Consider the following 23087-nt stretch of genomic DNA (forward strand, 5'->3'; position numbering starts at 1 on the left):
GAAGTGGGAGCAGGCAGCAAGGGGGACAGACCTGACTCGGGGATTCCAGAGATCCCACTCAGGAGGATCAATAGCTGGGATCCTAAAGAGGAAGTGATTAAGTTTTGGGTTTGTATATGATCTATCTACAGTCAGTCAGTCAGTCTCTCTCTCTCTGTCTCTCTCTCTCTCTCTCTCCCTCCCCCCCATATCTATCTACAGTCTCTCTCTCCTCTCCCCCCCTATATCTATCTACAGTCTCTCTCTCTCTCCCCCCCTTATATCTATCTACAGTCCATCTCTCTCCTCTCCCCCCCATATCTATATACAGTCTATCTCTCTCTCTCTCGTTCTCCTCTCCCCCCCATATCTATCTACAGTCTCTCTCTCTCTCCTCTCCCCCCCTATATCTATCTACAGTCTCTCTCTCTCCCCCCCTTATATCTATCTACAGTCGATCTCTCTCTCTCCTCTCCCCCCCTTATATCTATCTACAGTCCATCTCTCTCTCTCTCCTCTCCCCCCATATCTATCTACAGTCTATCTCTTTCTCTCTCTCTCTCCTCTCCCCCCCTTATCTATCTACAGTCTCTCTCTCTCTCTCCCCCCCTTATATCTGTCTACAGTCCATCTCTCTCTCTCTCGCTCTTCTCTCCCCCCCTATATCTATCTACAGTCTCTCTCTCCTCTCCCCCCCCTATATCTATCTACAGTCTCTCTCTCTCTCTCTCTCTCTCTCTCTCTCTCTCTCTCTCTCTCTCCTCTCCCCCCCCTATATCTATCTACAGTCTATCTCTCTCTGGGGGGTTTCTACATCTATCTATATATCTATCTACAGTGTTTCACTTTATGGTGGATTTCTATTTCTATCTGTCTACAGTCTCTCATCCCTTTCTGGGGGTTTCTATATCTCTGCCATTTGGGCCTCAAGGTCCTTGCAAGGGCAGCAAGGCCTTGTTGGATGTTGCCCTATTGTTGATGGATGCAAAGGGGCCCCATAACAGTTCAAGCTTCAGGACTCCAAAAATGTAGATCCGCCACTGATCCTTTGACATTCAAGGATATTATGAACTTGTTTTTAATACTTTTAATTGAACTCTCTTTGGTCATATAAACATTCTTATATAGTAAACCCAAGCCCATGCAATTGTTGGGAACAAGAAGGTTGCGGGTTAAGTGAGCACCCAGTACGGTGCACAGATACATCCCTGCTATATATATTCAGATTCATATGGAATACACAGCGCTGCTGTTACATCCACTTACTGCCTTAGCTTACTGTGTAGTCTCTCTATAATTGGTGGCTATAAAGGACTAGCACTCTCTGCTTACTGTAAGCTCTATGGGGCAATGACCTTTTCCTGGTGTGTCTAGTTACACAGCATGTAAAGTAACCTAGTATTTATATAACCTTCAGTGTGTTTGTTTGGCTTCTGAGTAGGCCCTAGATACAATGTGTGTACTCTGGGCCTTCAACTTCAAAAGATATTATTTTGATTAGGATGCTTTACTACAACCCTGCAAATTATATATATTTAGGCTTTTGCTGGCTATTAAAGTTACTTGCAGTAGCATTTCACAAAGAAAATATTATTTTTCCTCTTGAAGGGGTCTCTGTACAAATAATAAATTAAAATATCCCTGCTATATATATGTACTATGGGAAACTCGCGGGGTCATTGGTTTCAGTAAAACCTGTCCATGCAAGTTATATCCCAGGCATTATGTAGAGGTATTTCATTTTTGTGAAAGGCTTCTCCGGGGGAAGCTGACATGCGCATGTGCACAGTGTCCGTTTCCACCGCAGGCTGCGGGAGAGAGGTCAGAATATCTCGCTCCTGCTCCTGGAGCCTCCATAGGCCTAACACAAACTAATGAGGCCGAACTCCAAAGAGCGTCCCTTTTCAGAGTTTGGTATATAGGGGTCAGATCGTAGTCCCCATTATTAATAAAGGAGACTGCGATCTGCAGTGCTAATTAGCACTCTGCCGGAGATTCTGTGACATCTTCTGCATTGTGCTAATAGTACATAACAAGATTGCATAAAATTATGCAGAAACTGCTGTTTCCACATAATTTTATGAAAAATAACCTTATAAATAGTTTCCACATTTTCTCTGTTGTGCATTTATATAAGCAAATACAAGTTTTCAGTCTCAGTAGCTAGATCTCCTATAGGGCGGGATGTACTAAAGGGAAAATGCGACCAAAAATCTGAAGACTGCTGTTTTCTGAATTTTGCCCGCGTTCCCCATATGTACCAAGCTCCAGAATGCGTTACTTTCTGGAGCTTAGACCCAGTGGGCAATGCCATCTGTAGATGGTGTTGCCCAATAGAGGCCTATGGGCTTTTTTTTCAATTCTTGTGTAAGAGGGAACCAATCGGATCCCTCCCAGCGTCCCCCGCGCTGTCACAAGCATGTTATAATTATAATAGATTTTATTCAGGAATTTATATGTACACAATTTTAAAATGGACATTCTGACATGTTGTATTGGTACATATGCCTGATTGATACTAGTTGCCATTGTTAATTTTTCAGGTCAATGGAATGAACATTAGCAATGTGTCCCACAGTCAAGCCATCGCCTTGCTTCGGCAGCCTTCTTCCATCTTGTACCTCACTGTGCTGCAAGAGAAAGGCTTCTCTCAGAGGCCCCAGCGTGCAGAGGGCAGCACCACAGCCAACCTAAACAAGGAAGTGATCCAAGTCACTCTGCTGAAACGGGATCGCTCTGAGCCTCTAGGGATCAAGCTAGTCAGAAAGACAGAGGAGCATGGGGTCTTTGTCCTGGATTTGTTAGATGGCGGTCTGGCTGCAAAGGATGGAAAGCTAAAGTGTAACGACAAGATCCTGTCTATTAATGGACATGATCTCAGACAGGGGACGCCAGAGACGGCAGCACAAATTATCCAGGTAATACAGTTTACTTTGGGCAATGTCTGTATTGAATGAAAGTCATATTACACTGTGTTTTTCATACAGAAAGTTGGATATTTGATATCTATTTAGAACTTTAGTAAAGGAGACATTAAAAATATTCTGTGACAACAGCAATCCTTGGCCTGTATAACACTCACTGTAGGCCACAAACTTGCTTTAGTGTTACAAGTCTTGGTCATGCCAGTGTCTATTACGTGATGTACAGTGATGTAAGAACAATAGACACCATATTGAAGTACAAAATGTTTATAAATCAGAGGTTAAAAATACATAAATAAGAAAGACATAGCAATGAGGACATCAATAAAAACATAATAGTAGAAAAGAAGCATAAAAATGGAAGAACACTAGATGATTCTAAGAGGGGTATTCAATATGAAACGTTAACTTCACTGTCGAAGTTAACGTTTCATATCGGAGTTTTTACCTGCGTTAAAGTATCGGGCGGCTCCGGCTTATACCCGTTTTCAATATAAAATTAACGAAAACGGGAAACTCCGAAGTTGGATTTGCGTAAAGTTACGAATTTTTCCTTAAAAAAATTGTAAGACCCCCCTAAAGTAGTAAAAACATGGGGGATCACTATGGGTACCCCCGTTTTAGCCTTTAATTGAAAGTCGGGGATTTAAATAGCCGCAGCAGGTGTTTTTTTCCGACATTGAAGAAGTGATGCAGAAGAGCACTTAGGTTATTTTTTTCGTTTTTTTAAGTGGTCCCATCAAATTTGGGGTACATAAAAATGGGTACTAGCATATTTTTATGTCCCTAAAGTAAGTTTTTAAAAATTCTGCATTTCTGCACCTGCCGCTATAAATCTATTCTAGAAAACACCTGCCGCATACTTGCAGAATAGCCCTGAACCTATTTCCCTATTGTTAAACATTTTTTTCCCATTTTTTTTTTTTCACCCCAATTTTTTAAATAATTTTTTGGGGTGTCCCTATTTTTTTAAAAACTTTTTTTGACACAGTTCAATGGTGAAAAGTTATCCCCGTTTTTTTATCAAAGACTTTTCAAAACTGCGATAAGTCTTTGAAATTGAATACGGTGTAAAAGTCAAACCTGCGATAATGACGTCAAAAGTGCGATATTAACGCAAAAACGATGTTATCGCTCCCATACTGAATACCCCTGTAAGGGGGAAATTCAATTCCTGGCGATGTGCGGCTGTGTAAATATAGTCCCAACATCACACATTTACCGGGGCACCTTTATGTGATAATAAAATGTGCAATGTCGGAGGCCACAAGGTGCTGGTGTTCCGCCTCTTTCTCTGGCACTTGGCGCCCATCGCTGCTAATTGAATTGCCCATCTTAATAGCTACAGTTAGAGTAAGAATGTTTGCAAAGCACAACTACAATAATATTGCTGTATAGTTTTTGTTTGGTTGTGTGTTTTTTTTTTTTACACAAATCAGATTAGACAATTGTCAACTGGGCTGCTTTAGGCCATATCTGTTCTGTAGGAGCTATAAAGTGTTTATACTGATTGTCCCTGATATCCTGACCATCTCCATATTGTTGGGTCTGGGGCATCACAAGAGCTTTGAATCCTGGATGGTTGTTCTGTTATATGTAGCTGTTCATAAGCTAGCCTGTGTATTCATTGTTTCCCTTAAAGAATAATTCCACCCAAAAGGGTGCCAGGGTGCCAGGGTCGCCTGATGTCCTGCGTTGCTTCCTCTTCCTGGCACCCTACAGTCACTGCATGCAGTGTGTTGTCAGTGCACAGCCTGCTGGCTGCTGTCAATCAGCGAGTGCAAAAAATAAAGGATCCAGGAAAAACTGCAGCTTGCTTCTGCCAAACTGGTTTTCTTTCTCAGACCGGTAGCATGTAGTAGGAGAGCAGTGGAACCTGTGCACACATTTAGGGGACTCACAGAACCTTTGAACCCCAATAACTTGAGGGATGAGATATAATTTGTGATAATTCAGCTTTGGGTGGAATCCTCTCTTAAAGATTAAGGGGCCTATGTATCAAAGCTTGATGAGAATTAAAATTGTGAGAGACAAAGTATTAACCAATCAGCTCCTAACTGTCATTTTTCAAACACAGCCTATAAATGTAAGTTAGAAGCTGATTGGTTGGTAATTTATATCACACAATTTTATCTCTCATCAAACTTTGAGACATAGGCCCTGATTCAGAGCTGGACGCTCTGACAGAGTGCTCGCTCTGAATCAGGGCCGTCCCTTCTCCTTTTTGGAGCGGCCTCCTGGCCACTCGCATAGCTGTGGGTGACCACCCAGAGCTATAGCGAGCGGCCAAAATGATGGACCCTTCTGCTCCACGGGAGGTTTCTGTCCTCCCCGAGCTCGCCTTAGGACCCTGCGTTACGGTTTGACAGGTGTACCGCCCCAGTCAAACTCCCCACCTGCCACTGTCCCCGGAGCGGGTCGCTGCCGCAAGCCCTGGAGTGCTTTTGGCTGTATCAGAGCCAAAAGCACTCCCACTGACATCACTAGTGATGTCAGTGGGGGCAGCCATGCCCCCGGCACGCCCACCAAAGGGGGCGTGCTGTCAATCACCATCGACAGCATTGCCCCCTTTGGTGCGAGACCCATAACGACGGCTTGGCCGTCGTTATTCGGGTCTCGCACATGCGCACGACGGAGCCGGCTCCCTCGTGCGCATGTGCACTTGGGCAACATCGACCTGCTTGCGAGCGCTCCTGAATCAGGCCCATAGGCCCCTAAAGCATGATAGACACAGACTGATCCAACCACTGCACACAGACAAGCCATGTATAATTTGTCCGCATTAATTACAGAAGGCATTGGGGGCCTGTTAGTGTTCAGGAGATGACTGTACACACAAACTGATGGTGATTATCTTCAAACCAGATTTTCCAACGTGCCTATAATAATCCTATCACTTTCTATGGGGTTATTATCGGGTCTTGTGGATCAAGCTGGAATTGCTCCTGTTGTTGGTTACCAGCTTTAATATGCGTGACTAGCTTAACTTGACTTTTAAATAATAATTTCCTCTGTATTGTGTTTCTCACGTATAACATCTTGCAGGCTTCTATTGGTGGCTGTATTGTTTCCATTTCTGTACTTGGTCATTGTGGAACCTCTTCCTCCTGTAGACAGCACAATAAGGGCCCCCTGCCAGCCTGTACATCATACATCAGTGTGAAAACATTTTCACACTGGCGTTTCATACCTGGGTACTTTAGATGCATAAGGCCACATAACCACTGGCACTTATCATCGCGGCACGGCGACCTGCCCCTGTGACACATTGCTGTGGGAGTAGTGGGCAGGATCAGGGGGAGAGATGACCAATTTCCTGAGATATGGGAGGACGCCACCAATATTGACAGTCTCCTGGAAATTCAGACCTGCTAAAGAGGGAAAGTTGCACTCAGCTAGAAACTTATCGGCTGCTATGAGTAATGTCTCCACCTGTCCTCTTTAAAAGGTTTGATACATCTCCCCCAAACCCCCTCCCCTGGAAGATGAGGCAAGTATGAGTGGAAGCCTTTTGAAAAGCTTTAGTCAGAATTTACCAAACTCCACCATTACAGTCCAGGTTTTAAGGATATCCATGCTTGAGCACAAGTGACTTCATTAGTACCTCAGTCAATTTAATTGAACTATCTGGAGTCAAGCATGGATAGCCTGTACTGTAATGGCAGAGTTTGGGGAACTCTGGCTAGTAGTCCTTTAATGCTGCTGATTGTAAATTGGATGATTTTTTGTGTTACATATGTACAAACACTCTTCTATCTTTGCCTCCTCTTTTCATGCCTGCCTTAGTATTTTAAAGTTATGAGTTTCTGCAATGTTGTTTGAGACTTCAGCATTTGCCTTGTGGTGTTTGTCCTGTTCTAGATGAGTGAGGCACGGGTGAACTTTGTAGTCCTCAGACAATGTACAGTTCAGCCAATGGATGTCATTGAAGAAGTAACTTCATCTGGAAGCAGCAGTAGCAATGGGGAAAGCCCTGTACATGCACGCAAGAGGCCCAGTATGCGTCCACACCGAAGGAAGTCCACAAACCATAGGGTGAGTCATTCAGATCCAGACAGCCTAAATTGCTATGAAGTTACTGGTAAATTTTCAGCAGCTTTATATTGGTGGGAAGGGAGAGTACCCAAAAATAACATTCCCGGGAAGTCGTAACTTTAGCTGTATGGTGGTGCAATTTTAGAAAAAGGGCAATGTGATAGTGTAGGTTGTGCCACATTTCCCAGTATGCGTAGATGACCATTCCCTGAAAAGCCTTATTTTCATACATTGGGCGGGATATACTAAGGACAAAAATGCGGCCAAAACTCTGAAAATTAATTTTTCTGAGTTTTGGCTGCATTTTCATATGTACCAAGCTCCGGTATGTGATTTTGGAGCTTGGACCCGGTGGGTACCCAATAGAAGCCTTTTTATCGCATGTCTTTTGGTAGAGAACCAATCAGATCCCTCCCAGGGTTCACTGCAGCCGTGCGCACCGTTCTGCGCTTGCACAGAAGGACTTCTGGGTAATTAACCCAGACGTCCCTCTCTCGCAAAGGACAGCTCTTATCAAGAGAGCCGGTTTTTGTGATTAGAATTGCAATTTTAGGTACATACCACCGTAATTAACACCAGTATGCACCCGATAAGTGGCAGAATACACTGCATCGCAGATGCTATGCTTAGTACATCCAGCCCTATTTGTGCAACAATTGTCTGGTTACTATCCTAGTTCTCGCTCGCCTGTGCACCTAATCTCTAGCTTATACACTTGCAATAAGTGCACATTGGCACAATACAGGACCAATATAGGTAGGGGAGCTTGATTCCTGGAGGCTCTATAGGGCCTATGACAACTGCTCATCTTACCCTCTGTCCATTGTTTAAGATTTTATGGTTTTTTTTGCTTCAACATACATTTGGTTTTACAACGGTTTATACGTTTTTCTCATAGCATTGGCTGTCAACAAACATGTAGGTATAGCAGGTATTTCAACTATCCTTCTGGACATGTGAGATACACTTGTGAAAGTTACAGGGTGCTATTCAATTGTGTTTATAGAAAGGCTTTTCCAGTTTTAAAGCAGGACACTTGAAAATTATAAGGCTGGGTACACACTGGAGAGACGGGCATTTGTTCCGACATTGGAACGAATACCCGTGAACAGTGATTGTGCGTCCACACTGGACGACCTCAATGAACAACGGAACGATCATCGTTACAGCATTCTTTAACAATGCACTGGCCGCTAGCAATATCTCTAGGTTTGATGTGCAGCACATCAAACCATGGCGACCATCGCTAGCGGCCGCAGGAGCGCACAATTGTGCGTACACCCTGAGCGATGTAGGCGATATGTCGTTACGAAACGACATATCGGCCCACCATCGCTTCAGTGTGTACCCAGCTTAAGTCCACAGATGACATCCCACCAAATGCTGTAAAACAAATATAAATCGGTTCACTCTAATTCTATTATTCTGGGTATAAAAAATATAGCAAAGATTTTTAAGTTAAAGAAGTCTGGTGGCAACACTAACATACATGGGAGCTGTAATTATAGCTGCTGGTATATATTAAGAAATCATGCCAGGGGTTTAGCCCACTCTTCAAATATTATGCTTTCCTATGCCAGTGCAGTGGGCTGGGTGTGGTGGAGCTGCAGAATCCTTAGAGGACTGTGCCTTGAAGGAAAGGAAAAAACACTGCAGCATTCTATGAATTATATGTGTATTTCTATGGAGGGGCTGTATTTGATCTATAAGCGTCTTATACTGTATGACCATTTAGCAGTGTACAAAAGCAGAATCTAAAGTGAACACTACAACAACTAGGGAAAAACTTGTTTACTTCGGTGAAGCTATGTATTTGAATATAAAATACCGCTATAGTATGGTTTAAGACCAGGCATTCAGTGTTGGAGTTTAGTTAATAGTATGTAGGCAGAGGCATCTTCACCATAGAATGTGGCAGGTTGTATCATCATTTACACCATCTCTTTCTATCCTATGCATATAATGTAGGACCAGCCTCAGGTGAGCTCTGGCCTGGAGAAGACTGTCACTCTGAAGAAAGAGACAAGAGAGTCTCTGGGAATCACCATAGGAGGAGGCCGGGATCATAAAAACAAGCTCCCTGTCTATGTGTCCAGCGTTCAGCAGATTGGGTGTCTTCACAGAGATGGCAGAATAAAGAAAGGTAATAAACCATCTGGGAATTACCATTCTGCTCAGGACTTTAGTCAAAACCCTGTTTTTCCACTAGCTGCCTGTCCCATTTCTTGGTCATCAGACACACCAGATTGCCAGTAGACCAAATGGGTAGTGTGGGGGGGTCACTTTCACTGGGACCTGCCCAGGTCAGATAGGGAGATGGATAATAGGGGCTTTGGGAGCATTGTTAGCAAGTGGGGATGTAAATAACAAAAGTTACATTAATTTTCACCGGACTTTTGAATGTAAGCGGCCACACACCACCAATGTCAATTCTTAAAATGTGTATTTTGAACTTTGCTTATGTTGGAATGAATTGCATTTCAATTTTTTTTTTAGAAAAGTCTTATGGATGGGATCCTGTCATATTATTCCCCTATGTCTCCATAAGGGCAGGTTTTTCATATCCATGTAGCAGCAGTTTAGTCGCTTCTGTTTATATTGTGTCCTGACTTAACACACACAAATAGATGTATTATCAGAGGTAACTCAAAGTAAACATTCACGGAGTATGAACACTTGTGGAAAAAGGCTGGAGATCATATCTATGGAAATAGATCTGGAATAAAGTAATAATTGTAGGTAAATATTTACACACTGTTTACCTGCGAAGGTTATAATGGCGTCTCCTCTGTACAGGTGATGTGCTTCTCAGTATCAATGGGACTGATTTGACCTGTCTAAGTTACTTGGATGCAGTGTCTGCACTAAAGTCCAATGCTGCCTCCCACACCGTGGTCCTGAAGGCCTTGGAGTTAGCAGCTGGGGAGAGACCAGGAGAGGCTGCAGAAGGAGGTGTTGTCATTAGAGATCCTGGGGGCATCTGGTCTCCCCTTTGGGCTCATTGGCTTGGTCTACCCAGGTATGTTGTCACCATGTTATATTTTTGCATTTGCAAGTAACATTTTATTGTGGTAAATCAGTCTTTACAAGAATCAATTTTATAGAATAAACTATTCTTGTGTTTCACATCTTTCATATTGGGGTAATTTAGAGGCAACATAATTTTCTTCTTCTGTCTAAACAAATGACAATTCTAGCAACACACATGCAGATCATGTCAGCCACTGATCACATATGTAAGCAAAATTGGCCACATATTTCATGGTGCGTGTATACCATATTTAAGCTTGTTGTAAACATTACCATAACTCTTAACATTTCGGTTCCGTAAATCAGGACAGAGGGAATTGCCATGTCACCCTGGTGGAAAGGATCCCCCCCATGGATGCATGCCTAGCACTTATCGCGCACTAGGCTGCCTCATACTTTCTTCCAAACACACATTTACTGCTTTGAATCAGGCATATAACCAAACTTTCCAACCTGTGGTACAAAGCTATCTGATCATATACAGTGGGAGAGTGCTGTTAAAATTGTGGCTGTCGCACCTGTATCGGGACAGTTGGGTGGTGTGCTTTAAACTGTTCCCAGTGGGTTTGATGTAGCATATCGGGAAAAATCATGCAGCAGAAGCCCCTCATCAGTGCATGTGTACAGTCTTAGGATGACCTTTACATTGTTTTGCAATAATTCCTGTCGTCCTCCCAAGAGTCTGAATTACTTTAGCAAAAATTAATATACATTGTGATAAGGCGGAAAGAATGGTTTATAACAGTGTTTCCCAAACTCATTCCTCATGGAGCACTAACAGTTCATGTTTTCCAGGTCTCCTCACAGAAAAGCAAGTGAAATGATTTGCTCCTACTGTGGATCTTTTAAAATGTGTCAGTCAGTAATAAATACACCTGTGCCACCTATAAGGAACAATGGAAACCATGCACTGTTAGGCTGGCCATACACCAGACCAACTTTCCTCCAACCATAAAATTAGTTGGTTGGTTGGAATGAAAATCCTGTAATGTATGGGAGCAAATGACAATCAGCCATTTGCTCCCAAACACCGGAAGTCAGATGAAAGCTGCTGTTCAGACAAGTTGTTTAAATCAAACGGATTTAACCAACTTGCCTGAACAACCTCTTTTCGTGTTTCTAGTGTTTGGGAGTAAATTGCTGATTGTCATTTGCTCCCATGCATTACCAGATTTTCATTCCAACCAACCAACTAGTTGGTTGAGGAAAGTTGGTCTGGTGTATGGCCAGCTTTAGTGCTTCCTGAGGAATGAGTTTGGGAAACACTGGTATATTATATTTGGTCATGACACTTTCACCAGCAAAGTGAGTGGGAGAAAAGGGCATGTTTGCATAAAATAATGCTATTTGCAGATTAAGATATAAAGGAAGAGTATGTTATTGTTGAAATTCTATTCTTTTATTTAAAGACCACTAAACCTACAAATAAACGTCAAAATGAAAAAAAAAAAAAAAGACAATAAATGTCGTAAGAAGTGTTTTTTTTTTTTTTATTAGTTTAGGGAATGTTTAGGTATCTCCACATAGGTGATTTTGGGGAGGTCTATACTATATTTGAAGTTATTTGTAGAAGGTGTATCTGTTGTATTGTAGCAATATGCAACATAATGTATAACAAAATTAAAACATTTTGTTACTATTTTCCATGGACTAACAACAGCTCCCTGCACTGGTGTAAGCACATCTCTTTGCGGAAGAGTACCTTTGAAAGCTGGGGGTTCAGTATTGTTGGAGGTTACGAAGAGACCAAGGGAAATCAGCCTTTCTTCATTAAAACCATAGTGCCGGCTACACCAGCCTTTTTTGATGGACGATTAAAGTAAGTGAATTTTCATTATCTTCGATTAATTTATTTTGTTTAAAACAAAATAAGACAACTGCATTGTAACATTTTGCCATTATGCACTCGTAGTGTATATGTCGTGCAGGGGTGGATTGGCAGTAGATTTCACTGGGAAGATTCCTTCCTGGGCCAACACGCCTGTGGAATCGCCTGCCAGCCAAGTGTTTTTTTTTTTTTTTTTGGCATTTAGCCCCCGCTGCTGGCCCCTCGACCTAGTCCAGTAGCAGAGCACAGCCCATGTGTCTGGCCGGGTGTGATATGCATTACCGCCGGCCGCATGGTCGGTTGTTCAAATCCCGACAGCGCCTGGCCGACAAAGGAGGAAATCCCGATCGCCCTAAAGGTAAGTATAAACTAATTTAATTCTACCCCCTAACCCTAACCCTCCTTTAGAGTGCCTAACCCTAACCTCCCCCCCCATGCCTAACCCTAACCCCCCCTTCCCCCCTGCCTAAACCTAAGTCCCCCGGGGGGGTGCCTAACCCTAATCTCCCCCTGGGGGTGCCTAACCCTCCCTCCCCCTAGCCTAACCCTAACCTCCTGGGGGGGTGCCTAACCCTAAGTCCCCCCCGGGAGCCCTAAACCTGCCCCCCCCGTGGCTGTCCGCTGCGGCGCCCGGCATACGCTTGATCCGGATGCTGGGCGCCGGTCTCCCGACGTCGGTCAAATGATAGGCGTCTAGATTTAGACGCCTGTCATTTGTCCCTAGTCGGGATTACAGTGTCTGAAAGCCGTCAATCGGCATTTAGACTGCCTGCTTCCGGACTACATCCCGTCTGGTCATCCTGGAGCTGAGAGCGGGCGTTAGCAGCAGCTTCCTTCATGGCAGAAGTGTGGGGGGGGGGGGAGAAGTCATGAAACCCCTCTATCTCGTGCCCTGTCCACAAGGGGTAGATATACCTCTTTAACATTGATGTCACATCCAGGATGTGACGTCAATGTGAAGTTGGAATCTGGCGGGATCAGCTGCAGGACTCATGCCTCATAGAGTGGACTAGGGATGGACATCGGAAGCTCACCATCAAATGATGGCAGTGCTTCCACCATTGAATCATACATAACATACCATCGCATCAAAAGAATTTGATGGTAAAAACTATTTATATGACTAGGCAAGGGGCGTGGCTTGGAGCCAAAGTAACAACAAAGAAACCATTAGCCAGGCAGCGTGCTGAGGATGAGGAAAAGAGATAAACACTGCTGCTGTGTCACAGCTGACACTGGGCCCTGCTCACTGTCTCTGGGGTCTATTTACTAATCTGTGTTAGGAGATAAAGTGAACGGAGATAAGGTACCAGCCAATCAGCTTCTGTCATTTTTCAAACACAGCCTGTGAAATGCAGTTAGGAGCTGATTGGCTGGTACCTTGCCTCCATTCACGTTATCTCCTAATACAGCTTAGTAAATAGACCCCTGTGTGTCTGTGAGTGACTGCTGCAGGGCCAGGGCTGCACACTAATTGGCTCTCTGAGACAGTGAGAGCCAATCAGAGCTAGCAATATGCCCTGTTCCCTAGCAGCAGCCTAGAGAGAGGGGGAGGGACTGAGGGTCATGTCTGAGGCAGTGAGAGACAGCCTCTAACGAACCCAGCAGCATGAACCATGAAGATTTTCAGATGAAGAGACACCGTGCACAGCAGCCAGGGGAGGCATAGCTTTTAGGATTTAAGAAAAGAAGCCACCATCTGAACACCATCAAATGATTACCATGGTAAAAACACTAACATCAAAAGAAAACCATCGATGGTCGGCAAACATTGACCATCGATGTCCATCCCTAGAGTGGACTGCATTCAGCTGCTGGTAAATTAGGGCCTCATACTGGAGCCCACAGTAATCTATCAGCTGCTGACCCAGCGCATCCCTGAGTCCTGAAGACTCAGCTGTTGCTCTGCCAGGTGTCCTGTACTCTGCAGCTGCGCCAGGGTACAGTGCTGTGCAGGGTAGGGGTGATTATCTGCAGACTCAGCTGCCCAGGGTGTACAGCGCAGAGCAGGAGCGATCACCTACAGGAAGTTACTGGCAATGAGTTAAAGCTTTATATTAATAAACTGCAGCAGGGAGTCAGTATATACAATTCCCATTGTAACCTTGCAGTGTCTGGGTGCTGGTCTGTATGTGTAACTAGTGCCAAGGCATGGTGGGGAAGGGGGAACAGGTAATGGGGGTTGCCCTGTGCACTAATACCTGTCACATTACATTTATGGTAGTAAAGGTCAGAACAGCTCTTGACCTATAGATAAGCTAGCAAATTATACCCTTGAAAGTGTATGTGTCAGACCTGCCTAAAGCTGGGTACACACTGAGACGATAATGCCTGTACCCGCTGTTGTTTTTGGTTAAGTCAAATTTCACATATAAAACAAAGGAAGTTCATGGTTTATTACCGTGTTTCCCCGATAATAAGACACTGTCTTATTTTTTTGGGGGTTCCAAAAAACACCATAGGGCTTATTTTCGGGGTAGGTCTTATTTTAACTAACATTGACCGCAGTGCCCCTTATGCAGGCCCCCCTGTAGCAGTGCCCCTTATGCAGGCCCCCCCCTGTAGCAGTGCCCCTTATGCAGCCTTCCTTGTGTAGCAGTGCCCCTTATGCAGGCCCCCCCCTGTAGCAGTGCCCCTTATGCAGCCTCCCTTGTGTAGCAGTGCCCCTTATGCAGGCCCCCCCCTGTAGCAGTGCCCCTTATGCAGCCTCCCTTGTGTAGCAGTGCCCCTTATGCAGGCCCCCCCCTGTAGCAGTGCCCCTTATGCAGGCCCCCCCCTGTAGCAGTGCCCCTTATGCAGCCTCCCTTGTGTAGCAGTGCCCCTTATGCAGGCCCCCCCCTGTAGCAGTGCCCCTTATGCAGCCTCCCTTGTGTAGCAGTGCCCCTTATGCAGGCCCCCCCCTGTAGCAGTGCCCCTTATGCAGGCCCCCCCCTGTAGCAGTGCCCCTTATGCAGCCTCCCTTGTGTAGCAGTGCCCCTTATGCAGGCCCCCCCCTGTAGCAGTGCCCCTTATGCAGGCCCCCCCCTGTAGCAGTGCCCCTTATGCAGCCTTCCTTGTGTAGCAGTGCCCCTTATGCAGGCCCCCCCCTGTAGCAGTGCCCCTTATGCAGCCTCCCTTGTGTAGCAGTGCCCCTTATGCAGGCCCCCCCCTGTAGCAGTGCCCCTTATGCAGCCTCCCTTGTGTAGCAGTGCCCCTTATGCAGGCCCCCCCCTGTAGCAGTGCCCCTTATGCAGGCCCCCCCCTGTAGCAGTGCCCCTTATGCAGCCTCCCTTGTGTAGCAGTGCCCCTTATGCAGGCCCCCCCCTGTAGCAGTGCCCCTTATGCAGCCTCCCTTGTGTAGCAGTGCCCCTTATGCAGGCCCCCCCCTGTAGCAGTGCCCCTTATGCAGGCCCCCCCCTGTAGCAGTGCCCCTTATGCAGCCTCCCTTGTGTAGCAGTGCCCCTTATGCAGGCCCCCCCCTGTAGCAGTGCCCCTTATGCAGCCTCCTTTGTGTAGCAGTGCCCCTTATGCAGGCCCCCCCCTGTAGCAGTGCCCCTTATGCAGGCCCCCCCCTGTAGCAGTGCCCCTTATGCAGGCCCCCCCCTGTAGCAGTTCCCCTTATGCAGCCTCCCTTGTGTAGCAGTGCCCCTTATGCAGGCCCCCCCCTGTAGCAGTGCCCCTTATGCAGGCCCCCCCCTGTAGCAGTGCCCCTTATGCAGCCTTCCTTGTGTAGCAGTGCCCCTTATGCAGGCCCCCCCCTGTAGCAGTGCCCCTTATGCAGCCTCCCTTGTGTAGCAGTGCCCCTTATGCAGGCCCCCCCCTGTAGCAGTGCCCCTTATGCAGCCTCCCTTGTGTAGCAGTGCCCCTTATGCAGGCCCCCCCCTGTAGCAGTGCCCCTTATGCAGGCCCCCCCCTGTAGCAGTGCCCCTTATGCAGCCTCCCTTGTGTAGCAGTGCCCCTTATGCAGGCCCCCCCCTGTAGCAGTGCCCCTTATGCAGCCTCCCTTGTGTAGCAGTGCCCCTTATGCAGGCCCCCCCCTGTAGCAGTGCCCCTTATGCAGGCCCCCCCCTGTAGCAGTGCCCCTTATGCAGCCTCCCTTGTGTAGCAGTGCCCCTTATGCAGGCCCCCCCCTGTAGCAGTGCCCCTTATGCAGCCTCCTTTGTGTAGCAGTGCCCCTTATGCAGGCCCCCCCCTGTAGCAGTGCCCCTTATGCAGGCCCCCCCCTGTAGCAGTGCCCCTTATGCAGGCCCCCCCCTGTAGCAGTGCCCCTTATGCAGCCTCCCTTGTGTAGCAGTGCCCCTTATGCAGGCCCCCCCCTGTAGCAGTGCCCCTTATGCAGCCTCCTTTGTGTAGCAGTGCCCCTTATGCAGGCCCCCCCCTGTAGCAGTGCCCCTTATGCAGCCTCCCTTGTGTAGCAGTGCCCCTTATGCAGGCCCCCCCCTGTAGCAGTGCCCCTTATGCAGGCCCCCCCCTGTAGCAATGCCCCTTATGCAGATATACACTCGTTCCTACTATACTCACTCGAAGGTAAGATAAGAAAAGCACATAAAGGTTTTTGTCTTCTGGATCTGGATGAAGCATAGGATACTCACCCCAAGGCAATGATGCTTATTTAAAATCAGCGTACCATACTCATAGTAGCTGAAGCTGTTAAATTCATGTAGCAGTTTCTGTGAGTCTGGTACGCTGATTTTAATATACACAGTAGACCAGGGGTAGCCAACCCGGTCCTCAAGAGCTACTATAACAGTTCATGTTTTCCAGGCCACCTAGCTGGTACACAGGTGTATTCATTACACACTAACACATTTTAAAATATCCACAGGTAGAGCTAATTATTTAATTTGTGATTCCAAGAGGAGACATGAAAAACATGCACTGTTGGTAGCTCTCGAGGACCAGGGTTGGCTACCCCTGAACTAGACGATATGTCGTCTGATCCCGTGGATCATAGCGACATATTGGGGACATCATCTAGTGTATACCCATGATATGTGCACTCCTGTGGGTTGCTAGCGTCATCACCCGTCGGCCCTGCTCTAGGGGCGACGGGGGATGTCTCTAACAATACCATGCTGCAAAATGCAGCATGACACATCCCTCCCCCCGTTGGACCCAGCACCAGCAAGTGTGTATGCACTTGTCGCATGCCAGATCCCATGGCCGGCGATGTTGTGCTGGGTACACAGTCTAATTACAAGAGTAATTAAAAATAATAATTAATATATACGCACACATGCACACACTCCCATCGGCAGAAGTGGTGATCTGACCGCAATGGGAGATGTGCGGGGCACCAGTGACGGGGGGGGGGGGGAGAATGATGTTTATGTGAAGGAGATAAGATGTCTGGAGTGGGGGCGGGGCTTAGTGGAGGCACAGGCCCAATGTGAAGAAAATAGTATAAGGTGCAGTTAGACCATTACCAGAATACTGAACAAATGTAATGTAGACATAATGCAAAATATCATTTGTGAAGATTTATCACGGGATGCCTGGCTGTTACTGACATTTTTCATTCTGTATGAAGTTTTTATGTAAATTTTGTTTCCCACTTAATGGGATGGGGTAGGTCAGAAGCCTAGCATTTTTGGAAAAATACATTTACTGTTTATTATCTGTTTAGGTGCGGAGATGAGATTGTTGAAGTGAATGGTGTGTCCGCCGTGGGAATGAGTAATGCAGAGCTGATCCCTATGCTGAAAGAACAGAAGAACAGGGTCACACTGACGGTGGTCTCTTGGCCCGGGAGTCTTGTGTGACTATCAAAACGTTCAGACTTCTCAAAAATTCTCTGAGTCTTTTGCAAGACTTTGTAAAATCAATAGGACTCTCTTACTATTTACTCTTATTTCCTTATGAAGTCAAACGTGTAATGTAATTGCTGATCTATTTTATTCTCTCCAGATTTAGGGATTTAAAATGTAGACACTTGTATCATAGACTCAATGCCTCAAATATTTGTCTCAGGTCTTGGGAATTGATCAGTACATCATTATTACGTAACACACTAACCTACTGATGGGATCTCATTGTGGAGTAATGACCACAGTTATTAAGGGATTAAGATCTGGTTTTGATAGTCATTTAGGGAGGATATTAGTACAATATACAAAATGATTTTCCTAATAATCTTCTCTTTAATTTTTAAATGAAGTTTGCTGTTACATAGCATTGGTGTTTTATAATATTGTATAGAACATTTTCTTCTACTATGACTAATTGTCATAACCTGAATCTAATCATGGACCCTCTAGTATATACCGGTAATGGCAGTTTGTCCAGTATACATCTAATGAACTGTTACATATACTACAAAATGTTAATTTAAGTATTTGCCAGGAGCTGTAACGGTAAGAGCACCTCCTGGTTACACAAGGGCAAAACGTCCAGTCTAATTTTATTTTACAAATATACAGGGATTGTACATTGGAACATCTTGTGGAAAATTCTTATGTAAAGGATATTTAAAATGACGCTTGGACAAATTTCCTGTCATAATAAATTCTCTATAATGTAGATAAATGTAAATGCATTGAATCCACTAGTTGGGTTCGTAACCTCGTGTGAGGACCTCTGGCTTTGAGCAGATGATTTTTTTTTTATAAAGCTGTGAGTCTGATGGAGGCTGGATTTTAAAGTAACTGCATAATTTCTGATGTAATGAAGTAATAAAAGTTACTAGCAAAATTGTAACTTCTGCAAATTGTGAAGTCTGTAATTGTTTAATGAAAGTTCTTCTCCAGCTACAGACTGGTCCTGATTCACAAATACTCTGTTCTGGAAGAGTAAGTTAATAGATAAGTGATTTTGTAAAATTGTGAAATAAAATATGCATAGGATGCTTCTTCATATTTGTTTTTGTCTTTTTAATTAAGTCTGTATATTGAAAAGGTTTTTCTAGTTTTAAGAACAAACAACAAGTGCGATCTAAGGGCCTGATTCAGAGACGGACGCTAATGCGATCGCAGCTGCGATTTCATACGCAACGCAGCTGCGAAAATATGTTTGCACAGATCACCTGAGCATAAAGACGCCCACTGCTGCCTTCTTACCTGCGTGTGATGACACAACTGTGTAAATATCAGTAACGTCAACGCACATCAGCGGCCATCTTACCCTTGCTGCAGGTCTGACCTGCTGCAGCCTTTGGAGCTCTTCTGACACGCAGAGCTGTGTAAGGACTCGCAGTGGCTAATTTATGCACGCACATTTAACGGCGTTTAAACGGATAGACATGCCTACGTTTCTCAGACCACCCCCCGTCACCACCCCTAAACGCTGACACCTGTCACTCACTCTGCAATGGATTCCTATGTGCGTCCGTAGTCGCAGTGCGATCACTGTGCACGTGCAGTGCGGCTTATATGCATGTGCAATGGCAAACACTCGCTCGATTGCGTGTGTAATCGCCTTTGCATCCGTCTCTGAATCAGACCCTAAAGGTGCCCACACACATACCGATGTCCTCACGATACGATTTTATGGCCAATTTCCTCATGAACTTTCACGGGAGCTCCCTTGCCGTCGTGATCACGATTTGGAGTTAAAAATGTCCAATCTGACTAAAGATCTATCTTGCAGCCAATGCATTGTATCCCAGATTGGCTAATCTGCCCTACAGCACGGCAGATCAGAAGATGCGATGTACGACGAGCGGGGACGCGCATCGGCATCGTGCTCGTGAGTATAAACTCACGATTTGTACTTTTTTTTACCCGATTCGTCGAAATCGGCCAAATCGTGTAAAATGTCGCTATGTGTGTTGGCACCTTAAGTTTACTAAACAACTACCCAGCTGAGAAAAATCCCTTTATAATAGTAAGGATCCAATCCATCGACTACAATTAGAGCAACCAAAAGTATAACTGAGAAAATGACCTCATCCAATATATCACTTTAGGTACTTTACAAGATCTATAAAGTGCTTACATGATATAAAGTGTTAGCAGGGCTGGACAACCCCACAGTGTCTTAAACAAGCTTCAGTCTGCATCACACATCTTGATTTAAACCAACGTGACCATATATTCTTATATCTTGTGAATAGGTTTTCTATTAGCACAAGTAAAGCGTCCACAAACCACAGTGTCATTGACCACAGTCAGCCATTTGCAAAAAACAAGTTGTTTCTTGCCACCTACATCCTTTCTATGATGACCTTGTCAGTGTCCTAAGATTAAATATGTACTTAAACGCACTCCTATTCCATCTCTCCTCCAGTGATCTCACAAATAAACATAGCCTGGAACTCATGTGAGGAATATCAACACCTGTTCTGCAAATGCATTCCTTTACTGGGCACTCCTACAACAAGTGCTATAATTTATTTATTTATTACGTTATATATACAGCGCACACAACTTACACAGCACTTCACAGAGACTATTTCAGTAATTGACACCAGTCCCTGCATCAGTGGAGCTTACAATCTCTATTCTCTATCACATGGGGTCACTTTTTGGAAGAAGCCAATTAACCTACCAGTATGTTTTAGGAGCGTGGGAGGAAACCAGAGAATTCAGATGTAACCCCCGTAAACATGGAGAGAATATATAAACTCCACACACATGCCTTGGTAGGGAATTGAACTCATTGCCTGAGATGTGAAGCAATAATGATGATGTAAATCCGAAAATTGGATTGTCTGAGATCTTATATTAACTAGAAGTAATGAGATATACTCTAATATGTACGAGCAGCATGTTATCTGTGTATCAGTAGGATCACCTGCTGAAAGCTTGCAAATAAATGATTGAATGAAATCAAATAATAGAAGCAATAGGTGCAATGGCCAGATGACAATGAACATCCTTGTCTAGTCTCTCTTCCCAGTTTAATGGGAAATAAATATCAGTTATTTATAATTTCATTAACAGTTACTTATATGGCACCAGCATATTCCATTGCACTTTAAAATTAGGAACAAAACCATAATAAAACAAGAGTGGTAATAACAGCCAGACAAAGGCTATTTTAACCCATCGTAACTTCCTACAGACATGATCAGACCACCGAATCAAAGTATATATATATATATATATATATATATATATATATATTTATATATTTGTGTGTGTGTGTATATATATATATATATATATATATATATATATATATATATATATATATATATATACAGTCAGGTCCATAAATATTGGGACATTGACAGAATTTTCAGATTTTGGCCTCTATTCACCACCACAATGGTTTTGAAATGAAACAAGATGTGCTTTAACTGCAGACTTTCAGATTTAATTTGAGGGTAATTACATCCAAATCGGGTGAACAGTGTAGGAATTACAACAGTTTCAATATGTGCCTCCCACTTTTTAAGGGACCAAAAGTAATGGGACTATCAACTCAAAAGCTATTTCATGGACAGGTGTGAGCTATTTCCTCGTTATTTCATTATCAATTAAGCAGGTAAAAGGTCTGGAGTTGATTTTAGGTGTGACATTTGCATTTGGAATCAGTTGCTATCAACTCTCAATATGAGATCCAAAGAGCTGTCACTATCAGTGAAGCAAGCCATCATTAGGCTGAAAAATCAAAACAAACCCATCAGAGAGATAGCAAAAACATTAGGTGTGGCCAAATCAACTGTTTGGAACATTCTTAAAAAGAAAGAACGCATCGGAGAGCTCGGCAGCACCAAAAGACCCGGAAGACTACGGAAAACAACTGTGGTGGATGACAAAATAATTATTTCCCTGGTGAAGAAAAACCCCTTCACAACGGTTGGCCAAATCAAGAACACTCTCCAGGAGGTAGGTTTATATGTGTCAAACTCAACAATCAAGAGAAGACTTCACAAGAGTGAATATAGAGGGTTCACCACAAGATGCAAACCATTGGTGAGCCACAAAAACAGGAAGACCAGATTAGAGTTTGCCAAACATGTAAAAAAGCAATTACAGTTCTGGAACAACATCCTATGGACAGATGAGACAAAGATTAACTTGTACCAGAGTGATGGGAAGAGAAGAGAAGGAAAGGAACTGCTCATGATCCTCATCAGTGAAGCATGGTGGTGGTAGTGTCATGGCGTGGGCATGTATGGCTGCCAATGGAACTGGTTCCCTTGTATTTATTGATGTGACTGCTGACAAAAGCAGCAGAATGAATTCTGAAGTGTTTCGGGCTATATTATATGCTCATATTCAGTCAAATACTTCAGAACTCATTGGACGGCGCTTCACAGTGCAGATGGACAATGACCCGAAGCATACTGCATAAGCAATCAAGGAGTTTTTAAGGCTAAAAAGTGGAATGTTATGCAATGGCCAAGTCAATCCCCTGACCTGAATCCGATTGAGCATGCATTTCACTTTATGAAGACAAAACTGAAGGGAAAATGCCCCAAGAACAAGCAGGAACTGAAGACATTTGCAGTAGAGGCCTGGCAGAGCATCACCAGGTATGAAACCCAGCGTCTGGTGATGTCTATGCGTTCCAGACTTCAGGCTGTAATTGCCTGCAAAGGATTTGCAACAAAGTATTAAAAAGTGAAAGTTAGATTTAGGATTGTTTAGTTTGTCCCATTACTTTTGGCCCCTTAAAAAGTGGGAGGACATATAGAAACCGTTGTAATTTCTACACGGTTCACCTGATTTGGATGTAATTACCCTCAAATTAAATATGAAAGTCTGCAGTTAAATCACATCTTGTTTGTTTCATTTCAAAGCCATTGTGGTGGTGAATAGAGGCCAAAATATGAAAATTCTGTCAATGTCCCAATATTTATGGACCTGACTGTATATATATATATATATATATATATATATATAAATATATAATAGATGGAAATGAGGTGCACTCACCAGACTTGTAATGCGGTAAAAATTAGTTTTCTTTATTCACATGGCAATCGATACAGCATTGACGTTTCAGTCCTCCCTGGGACTTTTGTCAAGATATAATGAAACAAGTCACACCTTCCCATATTTATACACCTGTGACTAATTGAATCAATTGAAAACAAACCCACCCCTCATTAGATTATACATACATCCCCACAGTAAAAAAATTACACACGTAAAATACACAAATCCTATGTAATGTTCATATAGGACTAACGCTATGTCTAAACATAATCACGATGGTCCCATAAAATCAAATAGTATCAAAATATATACCTGAGTTACCAAGTATCTGCGGTATTATCACTTAGTGAAAACGTCATTCTCAATGGCCAGGTGACCGGCGCGTATCCCAGCAACGCTGGAAGGCAAGCTGGTCCATAACCCGGAAGTCTGAATGATCGTAAAGAGGTTGCAATCACCACTCTTGTTGTATATTCTAATATATAT

General features: G+C 44.2%; 1 protein-coding gene across 3 annotated transcripts in view; it reads left to right on the plus strand.

Annotated features, from left to right (window-relative positions):
- The window catches only part of LOC148507865 (ligand of Numb protein X 2-like), a 97869-nt gene extending 79242 nt beyond the window's left edge, over positions 1-18627 (plus strand). For all 3 annotated transcript variants that reach the window (XM_088445509.1, XM_088445510.1, XM_088445511.1), the window contains exons 5-10: positions 2523-2897; positions 6765-6938; positions 8907-9081; positions 9735-9957; positions 11629-11787; positions 17402-18627. In XM_088445509.1, coding sequence (XP_088301635.1) covers positions 2523-2897; positions 6765-6938; positions 8907-9081; positions 9735-9957; positions 11629-11787; positions 17402-17537 — 1242 coding nt within the window. In that variant the 3' untranslated portion in view covers positions 17538-18627. The remainder of the gene's footprint in view (positions 1-2522; positions 2898-6764; positions 6939-8906; positions 9082-9734; positions 9958-11628; positions 11788-17401) is intronic.
- The last annotated feature ends 4460 nt before the right edge of the window (positions 18628-23087 follow it).

The sequence above is a fragment of the Taudactylus pleione genome, unplaced genomic scaffold (assembly GCF_031769625.1).
Source record: "Taudactylus pleione unplaced genomic scaffold, aTauple2 ptg000381l, whole genome shotgun sequence".
Lineage (NCBI taxonomy): Eukaryota > Metazoa > Chordata > Amphibia > Anura > Myobatrachidae > Taudactylus > Taudactylus pleione.